Source organism: Mesocricetus auratus, unplaced genomic scaffold (genome assembly GCF_017639785.1).
Source record: "Mesocricetus auratus isolate SY011 unplaced genomic scaffold, BCM_Maur_2.0 Super-Scaffold_6730, whole genome shotgun sequence".
Lineage (NCBI taxonomy): Eukaryota > Metazoa > Chordata > Mammalia > Rodentia > Cricetidae > Mesocricetus > Mesocricetus auratus.
In genome coordinates this window covers 62199769-62219605 of record NW_024429184.1, presented here as the reverse complement: position 1 = coordinate 62219605, position 19837 = coordinate 62199769, and the positions used below count along the sequence as shown (strand labels likewise).

The following is a 19837-nucleotide window of genomic DNA, read 5'->3' as shown; positions in this document are numbered from 1 at the left end:
GGTTGGGCAAGCAGTGCACCAAGGAGCCCAACTACTATCTGAAAGTTTCCCCAGGCTACTATGTGGGTAGAGGGTCGGGATGGAGACATCGAGGGTCGTGTAAGAGCTCTGCAAGGACACCAGTGACATAGATGTGGACACCGCAGTGGGCTGATGGGAAATGAGTGTGGAATACAGGCACATTGTAGGGAAAACCCTTGAGGGAGGAAGCCTGGGAAGGAGACCTGTTTTGTGAGGTTCCCCCTCAGCTGGGGCCATCACTGGGACCCTCGGGGAGGTCTGGGCACTGGCTTGGACCTTTCAGTTTCTTGTTTTGAGCAAACCACTACCTTTCAGACTTGGCTCTCCCGGGCACACTCGATGCTGTGCTCTTGGAATTTAAGCTCACTGCAACTTTCACCCACCTCCTTGAGATTTGGTGTTGTCCCCAGCACAGGTCGCTTCTTACCATAATTATTCCTGTTAGACACCATGGGCACAGGACCCCTTAAAACAGTAGATTTCAACTAAGGGTTGTGACCTCTTTGGGGGTGAAATGATCCTTTCAGAGGAGTCACCTAAGATTATCTGCATATCAGATATGTATAATATGGTTCATCACAGTAGCAGAATTACAGTTATGAAGTAGCAATGAAAATAATTTTATGGTTGGGGTCACCACAACATGAGGGGCCATATTGAAGGGTCGCAGCATTAGGAAGGTTGAGAACCACCTCCCTAGAGGAACTCCTTCAGACACGTGGGGGGAGTTGAGCTGGATCATTAGTGTTTCAGGAGCATGAATATGGCCATGTAGAATGTACTGGAAGGGAATGGTAAAGAAAGCATCCTTCACTCACTGGCCTGCTCTCTAGGCTGCTGATAAAATTAGTGTAGTGGGCAGGGTTCCATTGGGGTATTTGTCAAAGCATAAGAGAAAGTAGCCAAATGAGCACCTCTGGAGACTGGAACTCAATGTGCAGAGGCTTTTGTTCTTTGCTGGGACGCTCAGGGGTCAGGAGTCAGTGGCTGGGCAGACAGCATGCAGACAGAGGCAAGGATGAGGTCCATGTGTCAGGAAGGGGCTCCTAAAAAAAATCACAGTGCAATCCCAGCTCAAATCATCTCTGGGCATGTCTGTGAGGGTATTTCTAGGCAGATATAATTGAAGTGGGAACATCCACCCTAAGTAGTTAGGACGTGAGATTCCACAGGTTGGCCCTCGACTGAACGAAAACCAAGAAAGCAAGTTGAACATTAGTATTTCTCTTTCTCTGCTCCCTGACTGTAAATGCTATGTGACCAGCTGCCTCACACTCTTACTGCCATGACTTCCCTGCTATGACTACCTGTACCCTCAGACTGTAAACCCAAGCAAACCCCTCCATCCTTAAGTTGCCTTTGTCAGGCGTTTTGTCTCAACAGTGAGAAAAGTAACTAATGTAGCATCTAATTCACAGCTCTGATGTCTGGAGTCTTGGTGCTTTAAGCCAAGCTGGGACAAAGACAGGGTAGGTAGTCCATGCCTTGCCTGCAGCACTGGGACTCGAACGGAGGCAAACTGGAGGGAATTCATCTTCAGGGTAATCGACCTAGCTATTGTACTGAGCGGTAAGCTCCCAGATGCAACCATGCTATCCTCTTGGAGCAGATCCCCACTGTTGTGTAGCCGAATTCAGGGGCTGGGGGCTTGGTCCTCCGATGGTGAACTCGCCTCCTTTGGCAGAGCATCCATTTTTCTTCTGTTGCCAATAAAAATCCCAGTACTGCTCTTTCTCCTCTGCTTCGCTCTATTGCTTCTGACAGGGTTTGCCAGTTAGCCGAGGTCAGGATTTCCTTTTTACAAACAGCCTGCTTTCAGTCAGTGGGGCCAGAGGTTTCCTAAATTACAAACCCTTTCATTTCTTCTGCCACAAGTCATCCTGTCAGTTTGGATGATCGCACAGAGTGGAGGGGAATGGAAATGCTCAGGGAGACACTGAAGGAAAGATGAACTCTTAGGAAGGCACTGCTCTGGGAGTCAGCACCAGGCCCTGCATGGACAGGCTGGCCTGCCATAACTGAAGCTGCCAGGGTCTACAGGGAAGAATCTTCTGCATCTGAAATGGGCCAGCAGTGTCTCTCATCTCCAGGACCTGCTAAGCAAATGGCCTCCTTTAGGATCCTTTGAATTGAGAAGCATCCACATCATATGCATATGCTTTGAAAACCAAATGTAAAATATTATTGGGAAACATGTTTACCTTGCGTTTGTAAATGCTGATTGGAAGAAAAAAATCTTAAAGCAGAAGAATGACCCAGGATTGAGACGCTGGGTTTAAGAAGAAATAAAAAGGCACCAGCCGCTGCCATCCCTAGTCAAGAAGCCATCTCCAGTTGACAACCATTCACAAAGGAAAGTTAATTTACTCCAGCGGAGTCTCACTGGGCATATTAACCGCATGTAGCTGCAGGCCTCATTCCTAGAAGTAGATGACCAACACAGAATGAACTCAATGGTATTTTTGTAGATAATTTTGTTTGAGCTTTTTTTTTTTATCTTACTGGTCTTTGGCGGGCATATTATGGTTTCTGATTTGGGGGGAGCTACTTTGGGGAGTGACTTGTTTTCTTTTGTGTTTTTATTCATTCTTTTAATTAATTCATTAATTCATTCACTCATTCTTTTTTTTTTTTTTTTTTTTTTTTTGCCTGATCATTTCCTAAAGAGAGAGAGAAAGCATGGAGTTAAGTAGTTGGGAACATGAGGAGGATCCGAGAGGAGTTAGAGAGGAAAATATGATCAGAATCTATTATAGGAAAAAATATTTTCAGTTAGTAACAAAACACATTCAGAAAACATGAGATAGCCTGCCAACTGGATGCAGGAGGCCATGAAACCCAGACTGGGACTCTACCTCAACCTGGGGGTTAGTGACAGATTGAGGTGACAAAGTCATCGCTGACTGGCCTCACAGCTCAGCTCAGGGTATCTCCATGATCCAGCAATGAGGGTTCAGGTCATGACTTTCCCTTATGTGGCTGTGACTTTTCCATGGGGTGGAAGGAGGTTGTAGTCCCTGAGTGCAAAGCATTTAACCAAATCCTATAATCTACATAGTGCAGCGCATGAGACTAGACTCTGGGCCCTAGCACTGTAAGCAGTCATGGGGGAAATACCCACACAGGAAAGGCAAGGAGTGCTTTTTGCTAGTCCAAGTATTGTTTCTGTTCATTTTTCTATTCCTCCTCCCATCTTAGGCTGTGGTCTTGCTCCTCCAATTAGCATCAAGCCCACATTTTACCCTAGCCTCTTGTGTCTCCTGGCTACTCATCAGTCCTTTAAGCTTCAGGCTTCCAGTTTGGGGTTTTCTTCTGCTTCATCAGCTTGCTGGAGCCCTTTCCCAGTTTAGTCTGGTGTATCACTCTTCCAATCTAGCCTGCTGTCAGTCTCGCCTGTATGCCAAGTTTTTCTCAGGCCAATTCCTAGCTTTGAGTCTGTAGGAGCCTGTGCTAGCCTATTGCTGGTCTTCAGTAACACTGTTCACAGAGACCTTTCTAGAATGTCAGTGAGTTCTCTATCATCCACTAGACAAAGACTTGAGAGCTGGGACCTGTTTTTCACTTTGTTTCTAGGCCCAGACTCAGCAATGCTGAACATGTCTACAGGGTTATTACTATGATAGAGAAGTCGATTCTTCATGTGGGCAGGAAAAATATACATGCAAACTTAGCATATAATAGTTGCAATATTAGAAAAATCTGCTAGGCAGTGGTCTAATACTTTGTAAATATTAGCTTAGTTTTTCTCCCATGATCTTTGAAACTGGTCATTGTTATTCCCGTCTTGGGCAACCAAAAATACAGTTAAATGGTTGGCTGGCTTTGCTCTGCTGGGATTGCAGGCAATCTGCCCACAGAATCGAGTTTGCCAACAGTTAGAATGTTTTGTTTCCCAGTGCTGTATTTAATGACTCTCTTCACTTCACATGCACCTATGTGCCTCACTTTCCCTATACATAACACCTTACTCTGTCTGACCATTATTATGTCAACAAACAAATCCAGATTTTGTATTTCCACCATCCTCATCCTAATTAGACCACTGCTCACTGGCCTTCCCTGTGCCTAAAAACCATTCTCCCCACACCTTCTCTTTCTCCACTACCTTCTCTATAGTCCATTGTCTACTTAGCCAGGGTGATTGATCACTACAAGAATAAATCAGATCCCGCAACATCCTATGTTTACCCCACAGTGACACCTCCTTCACTTAGAATAGGATTAATAAATTTTGTTTCCATAAGTAGCCTTTCTAACCTGAATGTAGTTTACTCACCCGCAGGCTAACTTATTTACAATCTGTTTCTACCAACTTTACCATGTAGTCAATTATTAGATCAAGGTCATCTTGCCCCATGGTGTCTAGGGCTGTGCCACCCTGGGGATGGTGAGTCCATGGGATGGAATATGAACTCCCCATAAAGGCAGAGGTAAAAAAAACAAAAAGAATAAAAAAGACAGAGGTAAATGGGGGACACATTCAAGAGAAGGAGCCAACACTTTGTGTTATTAGGAGAAAGAGCTTTGCCAAGGTCGAAGGGCTGCTGACTGTGGAGTAGGTGGACTGAGGCTATGCTAGAATGTTCTTGCAAAGATGAAGTGAGATTCTTGGTCTATATGCTAGCCAGAGGTACAGAAGGTTTGTTCATTACAGTAATGGGAGGTAATACTGGGAAGCAAGCTGTATTTGGAAACTTTGGAATACTGGGGATCTGAGCTTTAACTAACAGTTGGGGGGAGACCTTAAAATGGTTAGACTTGGGAGGCTGTGCTATGTTAGAAGTGGCAGAGTATTTATCTTCTGAGCATACAGCCCCCACTTTGCATATTTTTCATACTTTCTTCAACTGAGACCTGATAATACCATCACTTCCCACCTCTACCTCTTCAAAGATTTCCCCTTCAACTCTCATCATTTTCATATTGGACACCTAGTTATTCAAGTGAATTGATGTAGTGAGTGCCTATGAAAAGTCCACATCACAGGGCTGATGAATGGCCCAGGCAACTGTGTGTGTTTGGTTGTCATGTATTGGAATATATGAATGTCGTTTTTCTCGGGTTGAATTCTCAAGAGAAAGTGGGTTATACAGTTTTATAGCCCTCTCTCAGTGATTAATCTGGCACTTCACATAGATATATGCTGTGAGTGTTCTTTTTTGATGAAACTACCTCATATTGCTCTCCCTTAGGTATTTAAGTAAGTAGATCTATGTTCTGCAATCCAAGACAATTTATGCTTAATTCTGTTCTCTCACAGATAAATTTGAGTGAGGATCCAGTTGATATAGTCTGGAGAAATAAAGAGCTTTTCCATTCTCCAATCCTTCTGATGATCAAAGAACCAGCTGTTGCCTTCCAGTTCAGCTCCTAAAGGACTGATAAAGCCATCACCGGGTTGTCCCTATAACTTCCGTTGGCTTCAAGGTTCTAATGCAAACAAGACTTTGTTCCTTCACATAACCAAAGCCAGAAAGATGATACTACCATTCAAGGAGCATACAGTACCGCACAAATCAAGTTTATTAATTTAAACACAAAATTAATGAAGAAAAAATCTGTACACAACTGTGGACACAACAAACCTATTTTTTTACAGAAAGGTCAAGATCAAAATTGTCTTTTCAGTCTGCACAGAGTACAAAAACATCAAATGAAGAGGGTTAAAAACTGTCCATTTTGTCTACACCATGTGAGACAGAAAATGAATTCCATTATTCACTTGCACAATTTGGAGAATTTCAAAAGGACTAATGTTAGCAGCAACATGGAATTGTAGAAAAGGAAAAGGTAGAGTGGTTTGTCTGTTACTCTGGGTCAAACCCAGCATCCCCGATATGATATTAGACAAAATTGATCCAAAGCATAATTTCATGGCAACACAAAGTCCAGGATGAAAAAGACTCCTGCCCATACAAATTCATCAATTTGGAAGAATCTTATAACAAGACAAACATGATCACTTGTCATCACCCCACAACCAGCTTCAGATTTATGTCTGTAATGACATAGAGAGCGATATTGCAACATTAGTGTTTGTGATGATAGCCAGACAAACCCATTGTGAGTAATGAACCTTCTCTGGGTAGGCAGGGAAAGACTGAGTGAAGGGAGTGATGAGCTATGGGGTAATGTCCTCGTTGATACAAACAAGAAACCCAGACACAATAATAATTGGGAGCACATGGAAACTGTGCTAGGCTCCAATTAATTTTATTAATAAAATATATCTATCATCTATATTCTTTCTGTGGGATGAAGCATTTGAATAATCACTCTTTTCCAAGTAGTTACATATAATACATTAGTATTGAAATGAGAGAGTGAGGTGGGCCGGAAGACTTTTAAGCTTTTTTCAGTTATCAAACTGCTGTGTTATTTTTATCAAGGCCCTTCTAACCAACACATACAAAAAAATTAGAAAAATTGATAGGATAAAAGATTGGGAAAATAAAATCCTTGTTGACACTTGACATTCATGCTTTTGGTCTTAGATAACATTATCAAAAAGATCCATTATCTACAATATTTATACCCAATACTCAGCTAAGGCACTGTGAGAGTTAGTGCCCACGCTTTCTATGAAGGCATTTCTACCTCATAATAGCACTTCCCTACACAGAATGTAAAAGAATCATCCATTATTACAAATTTACATCAAAAATTCTTTCTGTACACGATTGTCTCAGTGATGTACATTTTACACGTTTAAATTAGACATACTTTAAACTACTTTGCAATGTGCTAAAATTCAAAGTACTTGCCGCACTGTCAGACAAAGGCCTTCCTTTAATTGATTATTTCTTATGCTATTGTCCCTTCAACTATTTGATACTGAGAAGTCTGTCTTGGTGAATTATATGATATGTGAATTATACCTCAGCAAATCTGTTTTTTGAAAGTCTTTTCATAAATAAGTAGCGATGTACAGATTGCCCTGGGTAGGAGACACCAAAAAGTAAACCTTTGAGAAAATACCTCCACTGTTGTCTAGGAGATACACTTCAGTCTTTGCTGTGGAATCAAGTTTGCTGGGTTGGAGAAGCTGTTTGTGTCACATTTGCTGAAAACCAAAGTGTCTGTAGGTCTTTTCTTCACAGGTTTGAACCATGTAGTTAATGTAGCCAGGACGCATCACGCTGTGCTAGAAAATTCCCATGGCTTCTTCTCACTGGATTCACAGTACTAGAGTCAACAGCTGTTCTGAAGAAATACACATGGTCCTCCATTAACCTCACGGGTAGCAGTCAAGACCACAGCATCCGTATGTTGAGGCTGGTACCTTCTGCAGTCCAGCACTGACACAAGACCGAGGCCTGCCGGATTGTCTCTGGCCACAGGGCAGTTGCGCAGTGTCAAATAGGCACGAGGCTGTTACAGGTACTCTAATTCCAAGGCGTGATGAAGGGCCATGAGGTCCGAGTGACTGGAGACCCTCCAGAAGGGCATGGCATGCTGCAGAGGGCAGACAAATGGTAAGGACAGAGAACCTGACCAACATGAACCCTCACGTCTCCTCAGAGAGGTGCTTCCCCATTTCAGTACTGTAAATACCGCCAGCCAGCCAGCCTATTCACGTCACATCCACGAAACAATTGTGCGAGTGTAAATATCCACTTTTCTCTACTAGAACTCTACTGTGACCTGAATGACAATTCTGAACTTTAAACAAAAGTCCCTGAAAAGAAGGTGGGGCTTTTCCATGTATATTCTTTGTAGTTGCCAATGTGGAAAGTTTACAAAGCTTATACTTTATGGTTGAGAAATTTTCCTTAGTTGATAATATTTTGCATTTATCCCTAAACACAGTCTTGCTCATAGATGAAGCAGCTTTTCTTTTTCATGACTATTCCATGTGGGAAAAGTTGTAAATGAGCGACTGAGGTTAGTGTGGGTGTGCGTCTACAGTTGTTTAAGCCATTAAGGCACAAAGCAAGGTCAGGCAGAAGGGTCTGCGAACACCTGAACAAACCAATTGTCCTGGAAAGAGGGTGTCCCTCCTTCCGCAGAAGCTGAGACAGACCTCTACTCACAGGCATTTGAAAAAGTGTTTGTGCAGCGGCAAAATCTTTCTCTGAGAACATTCTGTTTCTTTCACAGGAAAACAGGTTTCTCTCACACACAATAATCTAGAGACAGATATACGATGTGAAGTTACAGTTCTGAAGAATTTGAGGAAATTTCACAAGAAGTGGAAAGTTTGTCATGGAAGCTAGATTCCAAAGATTTGCAGGTAGCCTGATATAGCTCGTAAGAGTGCTATATAATGGCATGTACATCATTTAATGTACTTAAGAACAATATGCTAATATTGTTAATATGCTCACATTACCGACTACAGTCTTTTACTGCATTCTAACTCTAATATTAAACATTCCAGACTTTGTCCTCTGACAAGCATCCATCTGGGAACAGAAGAGTCTGAGACAGACAGTGCTGGCTCACCCTCTCAGACTATGAAACATAGGAATTCATCAGTGTGCTATTATGAGTAGGAGGGGCACAATTACCTTTGCATAGAAAACGAGGGAAATACCCCAGAGAAGACAGTGACAGTTGAGCTGAGTGTAAGAGGTGACCATTTGGAAGGATACTCAGATTGCTCTATGGCTTCAGATCACAGACAGTGCATATCTCTGAAAACTCAAATCACTTGATAGATAATAATGAGTTATGCTACAATAGCTGTTCTGTCAGGCTGTGAGTAAGGTGACTTCGTGGTTATGTCTTCTACTAGGGAAGGCAGAGAAGACAGAGGTTTAAAAAATAGCAGGTAAAGACTGAAAGTAAGATTCCTACTCGGTCTGGGCTAAGTCTGAAGCCTAGATGCTACAGTGCTCCCCTGCCTGTACCTTGTGGCCTTGTTATGTAGCTGAACAAATTTGCAGCCCCATAGCGCAGGCAGATGCACACATAACCCCATTTCAAAGCAGATACTGAAAAGTTTGAGTGACTGATTCATAGTGGAGGGTGGTAAACTGATCATCTGCCATGCAAAAAGCTTTCTTCCTTTTTCTTATTAGAACGAATTCCTGCATATTTTAAAACACTTTAAGACTCTGGACCATTTTTCTGTACATCTGCAGTGTCAATAAATACCAAACACTTCTTTCCCTATGACTAAAATGACCACTGTAAACATATCTGTATTTTGATATATGTGCACACAAAATTATGCATATGTACATAGATACATAGTTTTAAAAAGAAAGGTATTCATTATTTTCAACCCATAGTTTGTTTAAGTGCCTCCATAGTACCTCTATTTATAGACTCTGTTCTTGTAATCAGCTTGTTTTTTCATACCTTACTTTTATAAGTTTTATTTTACATTTTTTGTGTGTATATGTGTGGGTGTGTGCACATGGATTCTTGGAATCAAACTTGGGTCCTCTGCAAGAGCAGCAAATGTTCTTGACTGCTGAGCCGTCTCTCCAGGCACTACTTTATGCTGTTGTCAGTGAACGGTTCTCCAAGCCTGCTGTTCATCTCTATCCATCTTGTTAAGTATAGGTACTTCAGGATGCTGGGAGCATGCTGAAGGCTCTTTAGATGGCTTTAGAAGCTTTACAACATCCACTTTCTTAAACACATAGACTACTTGTGGAAGCCAGAGTGCTCTGGAGGTAAGTATGTTTGCCTCAGATAAGTCCTCTTTACATACAACCACCATCAGTTCAAATCTGAAAGCTACTGGTACACCCTGGTGTGAAGAGTGAAATTGAGTGACAGAGACATTGAAAAGGGAACTGATAAAAGATCCAGTGACTCCATTGACAAATTTAGGTGCAAAATAGGCACTTTGATTTATGGACTGCCAAAGCAGTTCTGGGAACTGTATCTCATCCATACAGGTATATTGGATGCCAGCCTAGAGCATGCTTAGGCTATTTAACTTTAAATCCAAATAACAATATCTAGAAAGAAGAAATTATTCACAGTCCTAAACTGGATTGTCTTCTAGCACTGAGAGACAAGGACCCTTCACTCTTCCCCTGCAGAGCATCAATACACTCAGGCCAAGCTGCACCCTGAAAACTAAACCTGTGGTATAAGATAGTTCAGCTCAGAGCAGGGGCATCGAAGCTACTCAAAAAAAAAAACCTGCCAAAGGTTTTGGATAAGAGCCAACGGACCCTAGAGAACAGTAGCTAGCTCCAGCTGCACTGAGAGCATCAGCTCCAACCTCAGCACCATCTGCTCATAGGAAGAGTGGGTAGTGATGTCTGCTGTGGGGAACAGCTTCATCCCCACAGAACCAGAGAGTCTCTGAGCAGTGTCCACAGTCAAGTGGCTCATTAGTAGAAATCAGTCTAGCAGAAAAGGGCAGTGACTCTTGTTACATCAGATCAATATTACACAGGGTAATATTTTCCTACCCAAGTACATACCAGTGCCAAGATTTTACACTTGACACTACTGGGGAAAACTGGAGCAATGAAGTGTGTGTATGTGTGTGTGTGTGTGTGTGTGTGTGTGTGCAAGATTACTCTTGGCCACTAAAACAGATATTTCTTACACAAAACCAGAGAGATAGGGTGTCAAGAGAAGAAAAGAGTAGCACATGGTTTTGAAGAAGCCTGAGCTTGCCGAGTCTTCTCTTAGCCAAATGAGGTTCCTTTGTGGCACCATCTTCCCAAAGCTCCAGTAAACAAAGTAGTATAAATGATTTGCAGTTGCTCCCAAGTGTATGGCTAAAATGAATGCCATTACCTGTGGAGCACCATAGCTGAGGCAAGATCGAATACATAACACAGAGCATGCACCCATGGCTGAGGACCACAGGGTAGACAAGACATACCTTCTGAACCATCTTATCACAACAGGGGCAGTGTGGGTGTAAGAACAAAAGTGATGGATGCGAAGAGGGGGAGGCTCAGCTGCAAGCTGAAGGATAAACAAAGCTAGAGGGGTCAATGGGCAGGAGTGGGACTCTTGGTTAGATACACAAAGGTGATGAGATAAAGGGGTTTGGGAAGCTTCTTCTGTAATTAGCCTGGAATGTCAACAGGCTGGAATGCTCTGCTCATTACACAGACTAATAAGGAAGTAGGCTTTTCAGGGGAATGCCTGGAGAATATAAGGAATTTAGATTTTTATCTTGTAAATGAATGGGAAGGGAGGCTAATATTTGCTGAGCGCCTGAAAACACTGGGAAGAAGGGATTTAAAAGTATTCAGGGGCCAGAGAAAGGGAGATTTTGAGGTGTGACTAGCTCATCCCAGAGAAAGCTGTATTGCAGTAGGTGTACAGGACAGGAGACTTGCAGAGAGGAGTGGCATTTGAATGGTCAGTGGCTGGGGACACCTGAATTCATTTTGTGAGGTCAGACATTGAGAGGGACACTGTGGAAATGGAAGTCCCTAACAAGGGGAGCTGACAGGCAACAAAGCCTCAAGGGGTACAGGTTTGGGAATCTTTAGAACCAAAATTTGTTCCAGGGGAACACAATGACATGTCATTCCTGTTCTTCTGGCCTACAAACACAACTCTTCAAAACTCCTTCCCTCAAAACTCTGCATTTATTCCTTCTGGTTACATATGACCATCCATCCTATAAAAAAGCTACGTACACAGCTATTCACCAGGGAAACTGAAGTTTGCACAATTATTAAAAAATGCATTAATAAAAGTCTCCTATAATCTAAGAGCATCTCCTCAATGGCACAAATAATGCACTTTCAGGAATGTACTCACAGAATGTTCCTTGAGGACCTTCTTGTAACACTAAATGCTAGAACCCCCGAAAAGCTCAGCCCCAATGGGCTGGTAAAATAATAATAGCACGCCCACACAGTAGCACATTGGTATGGCCACTTAAAGGATTAGTGATGCCGTGCTCTGTGTTCTGGTACAGAGAGCTACCGGGACAGATTGCTCAGGGAGAAAAGAAATGCAGAGAAAGAACGCAGAATTACCATCTGGATTTCAAAAGCATCAACCCTCTCTGTGCTGTGCACACATGACTTCTAGGCAGCTTGCATGCACACAGAAGTTCAGACACTTGTGCAGTTGTAAATAAAGAGACCTCCAGAGACTGATGACTGTAACAGCTCTGGTGAAACGTACTGCCCAGCAACAGCACATTTAGTCCCTGTGCCTCTGCTCTCCTCTAGGCTAGTGACTGCCAACCTCCCTAATGCTGCCTGCCCCCCTTCAATGAAGTTCCTCATGTTGTAGTAACCCCCAATAGTAAATTATTTTCTCTGCTATTTCATAACTAATTTTGCTGCTGTTTATGAACTGTTATGTAAATATCTGGGTTTTCAAATGGTCTTAGGCAAGACTTAGTACATAGTATGTGATAATTAAGTTTGAACAAGTGACTTTGCTATAATAAACTAATCTCTGCTTAGTGTTTAATCTCTGTGTCCCCTTCAATAAAAAGCAAGGAATGAGATTGTATTTCAAATGTTTTCTTTTCTCTTTTTCCCAACAAAGGTGGCTTTCTCTGGAGTTTAAAATGAGTTCCTACTGGCCAGGTACTCAGCTTAATTTTGGATCTCAGCATGTTTTGGAGAGCACATTTAAAAGGGACAGTTTTGGTTTGTTTTTTTTAACAAAATCTTGGTCAGAACACAGAATAATGGGTGCTTGCTTACTCACCAAAGATTTAACTGGGTCTCTAAAAAAATTAATATAGCAATGAAAACCAGATATCACTATTGTATTATTCTGATTTTTAAGTTATACCCATGCTTAATTATTTCACTCAAGCCATGTTGTACTGCCATTTCTAAGGAAGTACTTTTATGATACAACATATGGAGTTAGATTGAATTACTTAAGACAGCCTCTGAACTGGCAAGAATCAGAATGATAGAAGACTCTGCCATGGGCACCTAGAGAGTGCTGACTGGTTTCTGGCTTTCAAAAGCCCTCTGGAGCTGAAGAGTATGATTCGGGCAGATAAAAGACATCTCTGTAGGGAGGAAGGGAGACGGCTGTAGCACTTTTAAAGGAACAGGGAAAACTGAGAAGCTAGCAAAGCAGTTAAAATTGGTTTTGAAGAAAGGCAAAATGTTGTGATTTTGATTTGAATGCTCAAATGTGCAGAACTCCCCAGGGGATGGCCACTCGCTGTTAATTCCATTTAGTAATCTCAATCACTTGGTAACTAATAGATCAAAAGTACAAAGCTGTCACTGGACAGGACAGGCAGAACAGAGCTCTAGACGCCTGTATGCAAACATCTGCCTGGACAGATGGCTAAGAGAGAAAAAACAACCAACTACTGTGTGAAACGTGGGGGTTAGGAGGCACCTATGCAGGTTATGTCTATTCCACGCACCGAAGAGACAAACATAGCCAGTATTTAAGCTTAACAAGCCATATAACTTTTTAAAAATGAAATTTCAGCATGTTTGGAATGTCTGAGTTTATTGTTTGGCTTCAAATTATAGTTTGGCAGTACCTCGCTTCTGATTTAGCCACCCCCGCCCCCGTTGATTTGGTTGTGGTTCTTGGAGAAAGACTCTTACTCTAGTCCAGGCTGGCCTTGAGCTCCCATTTTCCTGCCCGAAATGGGAGCTCAAGGCCCTGAGTACTGGGAATATAGGCATGTGTCACCAGGCCCAGTGGAGTCTGTTTTTTTGTGAAACGGTTCAAAGAGGACACTTCTTCATAGCATCATTGTGAAGCTACAGTGAAATGTTGAAGGGGAGTGAAACTATGGTGAGATATTGGAGGGGAGTGCCTGGAAATGGGGGATGGAGTTTTAGATCTGGTGACCCATGCTCCCTGTGGAGCACTGACCTTGCCACATCTTGGGTAGCATTTTATTCATGTCCTTCCTTTGAGCTTGTCTATGTGTTGACACTGTAGCTTTCTAGGATTAAATAGTCTCCACTTCTGGGCACAACTCAATTCTCAATATGCTCAGTATAGGTCACTAGTTTTTAGGTCCCTGTCTCTTTTTTTATGTACAAAGAATCACTATGTAAAGATGAGCTTCTTTTAAGGGCTGGTTCAAACATGGTCTTGAAAAGACTGGGTAGTCTGATATGCTGAGGGATTAATAGTTTCTAATGTTTTCAAAGTACAATAACCTGACCTTCTGAAAGTTGACATTTTTACACACACATAGGTAGGTCATAGGATCCAAGGAGCTTTTCTTTCTTTTTTTTTCCTCTTACCACATTCATTCATTTACTATCAAAAATCAAAGTAAAGATGATTCGATGTTTCATAAATGAAAATTCAAAGAGAATGATCATTGCTAGTGGGTACCTAATTTATTTTTGGTGTAAAAAATGTTCAAAGATAAATAGTGGAGATGATTTTAGTTGCCCTTCGAAGACAGAAAAAGTAGTCTTATAATACCTTTGAATTATTGCATCAGACCAGGAGTTCCAGCCTTCCACGCTGTGCTTACAGAAACATCTCAGAAAGACCAAGGAAGAGACATGCACACAGTGGTATTTTACCTGTTTTTGCAAATTATGTGAAGACATTTACATCCTCCTCCTGTGAAACACAAACCAGAAAGCCACACTCTCGTATCTTTCCCCTAAAGTTAAATTTTGGAAGGCCCAGCTCAGAGGACAGTTGGAAAGCTGGCTCAGGGCCAGAGTGAAGAGAATTGCTCATGAGGGCCATATTGCTCTTCTCCCAGGCCCATACGGCCACTAGGAGGTTCTGTTTATGAATATTCTGGGAATTCTAGAAGCTTCCCAAGGAAGACAACCTGCATTTGGTTTCCCACCAACCATTCTTCATCAGTTCCCAGGACAGAGTTTGGGGAATTATAATTTAGTGTGGGCTGACATATGTACCCAGCAACAGCCGTGGCTCCTATCAAGCGTTAACTGGCCAAGTGTGTGTAGGTTCAGCCAGTGTCAGGCACATCAGTGGCATCTTCTGTCGTGGACAGACATAGGGCCTGTGTCTGTGCTCTTCCTAGAGTTCAGAGGCACTGGAGTGGAAGGAAGCCATCTTCAGAGCTTATGAAAAGGCTGCTACCTGTCACACCTGGCAGTTCTACATCTGAGACCTGGGACTTTGGGTGCTGGTTCTAACCAGAAAATGGGCCAAGAACTGAACATGCTGTGTCCGTCATGGTGGTGGAAACAGACTCCTGTGAATGAGTTTGTGGGGAAAGGAGGGGACTTATTCATCTCATGACAGATGTTCCTGCAGAAACATGGAGTTCACTGTACCAAGACTTAGAGGTGTACAGGAAAGTTGAAGTTAGAGTCTCTAATAGGGCTTCACCTCAAGATCACATTCAGTTGTCAAAACAGACATTCATAATTATTTGTGTAATACCAGCTTCCATTTGTTGTCATTATGAGAGTCACATGTCTTAGTGAATCTGGTTGGTCAAAGAGGCCAAGGAGCTAGGTACGGTGATAATCCCCATTGGGGAGACAGCATAAAATGAAATGGAAGGTTTACAAAAGTGGTTCAGCCACAGAATAGACAGCAAAGCCATAAATCATATGTAGCTATTTCCACTACACTATCTCCAGTTCTAGTATAAGTGAGTACTACTATAAAGAGAACCTTAAAAACACCAGATGTATGTCATGCCATGAGTTTTGAGAAACTAGCCAGATAATGACAGAGGATTTGGGAGAAAATATTCTGGAGGAATGTGTTGGGCATGGCAAAAGAGAGGTGTTAATGGTTTGAATATGTCTCCCAGAGTTCATGTGTTAGAAATAATCCTCAATTTTCTATGGTGATATTAATGGAAGGTGGGAACTGTAGGCAGTAATTAGGATTAGTTAAATTGAGCTCATGATGTGATTGTGCAGTGTGTGTGAAAAGGAGCAATGTGGCATTAATGACGTTCTACAAAGGTAAAGGAAGACCTTGCCCTGGGTCCACTGGGGATGCCCTCTGCCATTTTATGATGTAACAAGAGGGTCCTCACCAGATGCTGATGCCATACTCTTCCATGTTTGAGCCTTCAGAATTAAGCCAAATACATGTTTTTGGTTTGTTTTTTTGTTTCTGTTTTGAGACAGGGTTTCTCTGTGTAACTTTGTAGACCAGGCTGGCCTCAAATTCACACAGATTCACCTGAATTTACCTCTCAAGTGCTGGGGGGGTTAAAGAGTGTGCCACCACTGCCCGGTTCAATCTGTTCTTTATAAGCTATCCTATCCAGTCTCGAGCATTGTAACAGGAAATGGGCTAAGACAGAAGGTCATCAGATGATTGTAACTACAGTGTTGGGCGGAGGGAGAGAGGTCAGCAAGACAAGTGGTAAGCAGATTGTGAGTGAGAGTAGGGAATGGGCTCCTCTCCTTTAGCAATGAGATGTTGAAGGAGATAGCTTCTGCTAAGGGAATGCTAGCATTGTAGATGCAGAAAGTGTGATGTCAGCAATGTCCCACAAGGCATGTTTTCAAGAGGCCTTTGCTGTCAAGACCATCCTTCCCTTATAAGTGCTTCGAGCAAGGCAGGTGTTGTCCTTACGATAAAAAGAAAGTCTAAGTCTTCTAGGGCAGTACATTCATGACATCTTTGCATGCCAACTTTGCTGCTAGCAAATATCTTTCCAAAGTGATGCTGGAAAGGGTATGGGGCTGTCTCAGGATTAGGTAACAAGATGGGAGTCACCTGACAATGTCTTTCCTGCATGTAGGGTATAAGGATAACATAGGTGTCAGCTGTGTTCTGGAGGGTGGCTTGCTTTTCTGACGAACCACTGTTTAAACATGCTCACTCATGTCAGTAGGGTTCTCCCCTGCCCCTCTCTGTGCTTACAGTTCTCCACATCTCATAGTCCGTGGTAGAAAAATGCCCGTGTGTAAAAGGAGCCGATTTGGAGGACAGAAGCTACAAACGGCACCCTCGGGGAGGCTTACCTTTTTCGCCCCTTGCTCTTCTTCCACGCCATCGCCTATGACAACATACACCACTTTCCTTCCAAACCTTTGGATGATCCTCTCAAAGCAGCTCTCCTTTCCTAGTGGGCCAGAGCAGATTACAGAAGTGTAACAGCTGGGAACCCAGTGTGACAATGCCAGGAAGCTTTAAATAGACGCTTTGTTCATGCTTCGGATTCAACTCATCCCACCCAGGGAAATGAGTCTAGCCACTTGAATGATATGAACAGATCACAATGTGGTAAACGGTGTAGATTCATTAGCAGTATGTTAGCTGTCTTTTGAAAAATGATGGTCTGGGAAACATAAGGGTGAGACAGCTACCAATACGGCCTAACACAAAATCACAAAGTTAAAATCTGAGTTTTGTTTTGTTTGTACCACTGTATAATTCTTAAGCATGGAGTTTGACAATGCCACGTCTCAATGCCAAAATGCTGAACACCCCAACTGAAATACTCTTTTCTAAAGAACTTATGACATAAACATAGCAGCGTGTGTGTGTGTGTGTGTGTGTGTGTAGGCGGGGCACACAAGCCTGCACACATAGGCTGTGCTATAGCAATACATTCTTTCTCCTCAAGCTGAATCCTAAAAGGCATGCAATTCTAGCAGCCTATTTTAACTTGAATTAAAAACTTGTTATACCAAGCTGAATATGATAGAAGACCAGTGAGAGTGGTAAAAACAATAATCCAACTTGGATTTGGTATAGCAAAAGAAATCAAACACTGACATAGGCCTCTTTCTCCACTTGTAGGTCTAGAGAAAGACACGCAAGGAAGGCCTAATGGCTTTGCTTAAAGATGTCTCATGAATGTCATCTTATAATAAATGTCAGCTATTGCAGATGTGGGTACTATTCAAGACTGCGGCCGCCTCACCCAGCCTTCTCCTGCTCAGCCAAGCACTTTCCTAGTGGCAAAGCAGGATACAGGTAACAGAACACCGTTATCTGTCTACTATCTTTCCCATGTCAGGACTTCCTTTGGGCTTGGTTGGCGGCTGTGCTGTCAGCACATCTCCGCGGCTAATGCCAGCATTGTTTCTTCTCAGAAGAGATCCGTGTTCCAGGTCTCAGCTGCCAATAAGGTCATTTTAATGGACAATGGGACAGTTTATAGTTCTCCAACTGAATGGCTGAGCAGGGCCTGCACCTCTCTCAAATGAGGATCAGATATACACATGAACAAATTGCTTGTTTGCTTAAACAAATGTCTGCTTTCTATTTGTATTTTGCACAAAGATCTCTCGTTTGCATCTGACAAAATGTAATACAGCCAGCCCTGGTCAAAGATGCCTTTCAGTGTTTAGTTGTCCACCAAACTGTGAGATTTTAAATCACTTTAAGAAACAAATAGAAAAACAGCTTCTTTTCCTCTGCATGGGAAAACGCTTGGAAAGTTTGAAAAGCTGGATTCTTTTGTGCAGAAAGAAAGATTAAATTGATTGCTATGTAAATGTGAGCAGTTTTTTCCTTTGTTCTTTCTTATTTCTTACAGCATTAGGGTTCAGACCCAGGGCTAATTTCTCCTGAGCTAACTTCCCTCCCTAGCAAATCCCTTAAAGATTATTTAAGGGTGAAGTTTTGGTGGGAAAAAGAAAAGAAAAGGTCTTGCCTCTGTACTGTCACATACAGGTTTTATTGTAAATTTTGGGTTATATAAGTTTTTTCACATGAAATATTTTTAAAAAATCAAGTTGGCATCTTCTCTTCAGTGGCCTCCACATTGATTTCATTTGATGACACAATAAGCAATAATCACAGGGCTTTCTATTTCTACTTTTGTTATTTTTACATAAAAAATGTATTAGCTTGCAAAGCATGAATCATTCTTAGATTCAGAAAGGGAGGTTTCAAAGGTAGTAGGCTTCTCTGCCTGGGCTTTCTGCACTCACCCTGTCATGCATGACAAGCCTCATGTTCCTGGTGAACCATGGCAATGCTGCCCCACTGCCTATAAGAACTCTGTGCCGGCTTCCTTCAGTGCCTAGGCCTTCCTCATTTTCATTCAAAACCTTTTCATGAGTACATACCAAATTCTGGGCATTGGAGCAATTGTGATGACAGAGAGACTAAAGGCCCCCAGGAACATAAAAATCTGATGGGAAATTCATACTATAAACAAAGAAGGAACTTTGAAGGAGGCATACGGGTTCTAAACACCTGGGAAGATGGGAATTAGATTGGCAGCCTTCTTCCACCCACGAGTGTATCCATCCTCTTGCTGTCTTTAGTGATATGCAGGGCACTAATGTATGCTCCCTGGCTTAGGCATTTCACGAGTCCTGCACAATAGCCACTCAGGGTCATCACAAGGCCCTTGACATGGAATGTCTCTGCTCCCTTGATCTCATCAGCATATATGATCAATAAACACTCTTATTTGTCCTTCTCTATTCAGAAAGTGCCATTTTGTCCCTTAGCTCACAGTGACCTCTAATCCCTCCTGGCTGGGAGCAACAGCTTCCTCAGCCCTGCACACAGCCAGGCACTTAGCATGATATCTCCTTGTGGAGAGGATTTCGGATCAGAGTGACCTGAGGCTTGGCTCTAAGCCATTTACCTTAACAACTTAAGCCTGGCTACTTATGTTTCCTCATTTGTAAAATGTAAAGATGAATATGCAAAATGCCTAGTACAGTTCTCCACATCTAGTACAAGCCTGCAGGAGGCTCATTTGAATATCTCTTTGTCATAATGGGTCACAGATGCTTATTTGCTCCCCTTGAGAACAAGTCAGAACTTTCCATCCTTTTTCTTCTTAGTTTATATCCTGACTATGTTTCTTATCAGACTTTATTACCCTCACAACTGTGTAGTCTCCTTGTGGGAAGCTTCCTTTTTCTATCTTCCCAGAACTGAAAGGAGAGGTTATTTTTTAAACATACTGAGCTAAAACCAACAAAAACCCATTTCCAGTAAAATAGAGATACTTTGTACTGTTGCTTCAGTTTACAAAATGTTTGTGTTGAAG

The 19837-nt window shown here is 42.3% G+C and overlaps 1 protein-coding gene across 9 annotated transcripts in view; it reads right to left on the bottom strand.

The window, feature by feature from the left end:
• Window positions 1–5521: 5521 nt before the first annotated feature.
• Eya1 (EYA transcriptional coactivator and phosphatase 1) overlaps window positions 5522–19837 on the bottom strand; it is a 144206-nt gene continuing 129890 nt past the window's right edge. For all 9 annotated transcript variants that reach the window (XM_021225256.2, XM_013110892.3, XM_021225255.2 and 6 more), the window contains 2 exons: window positions 16839–16939; window positions 5522–7476 (listed from right to left, as the gene is read on the bottom strand). In XM_021225256.2, coding sequence (XP_021080915.1) covers window positions 7396–7476; window positions 16839–16939 — 182 coding nt within the window. In that variant the 3' untranslated portion in view covers window positions 5522–7395. The remainder of the gene's footprint in view (window positions 7477–16838; window positions 16940–19837) is intronic.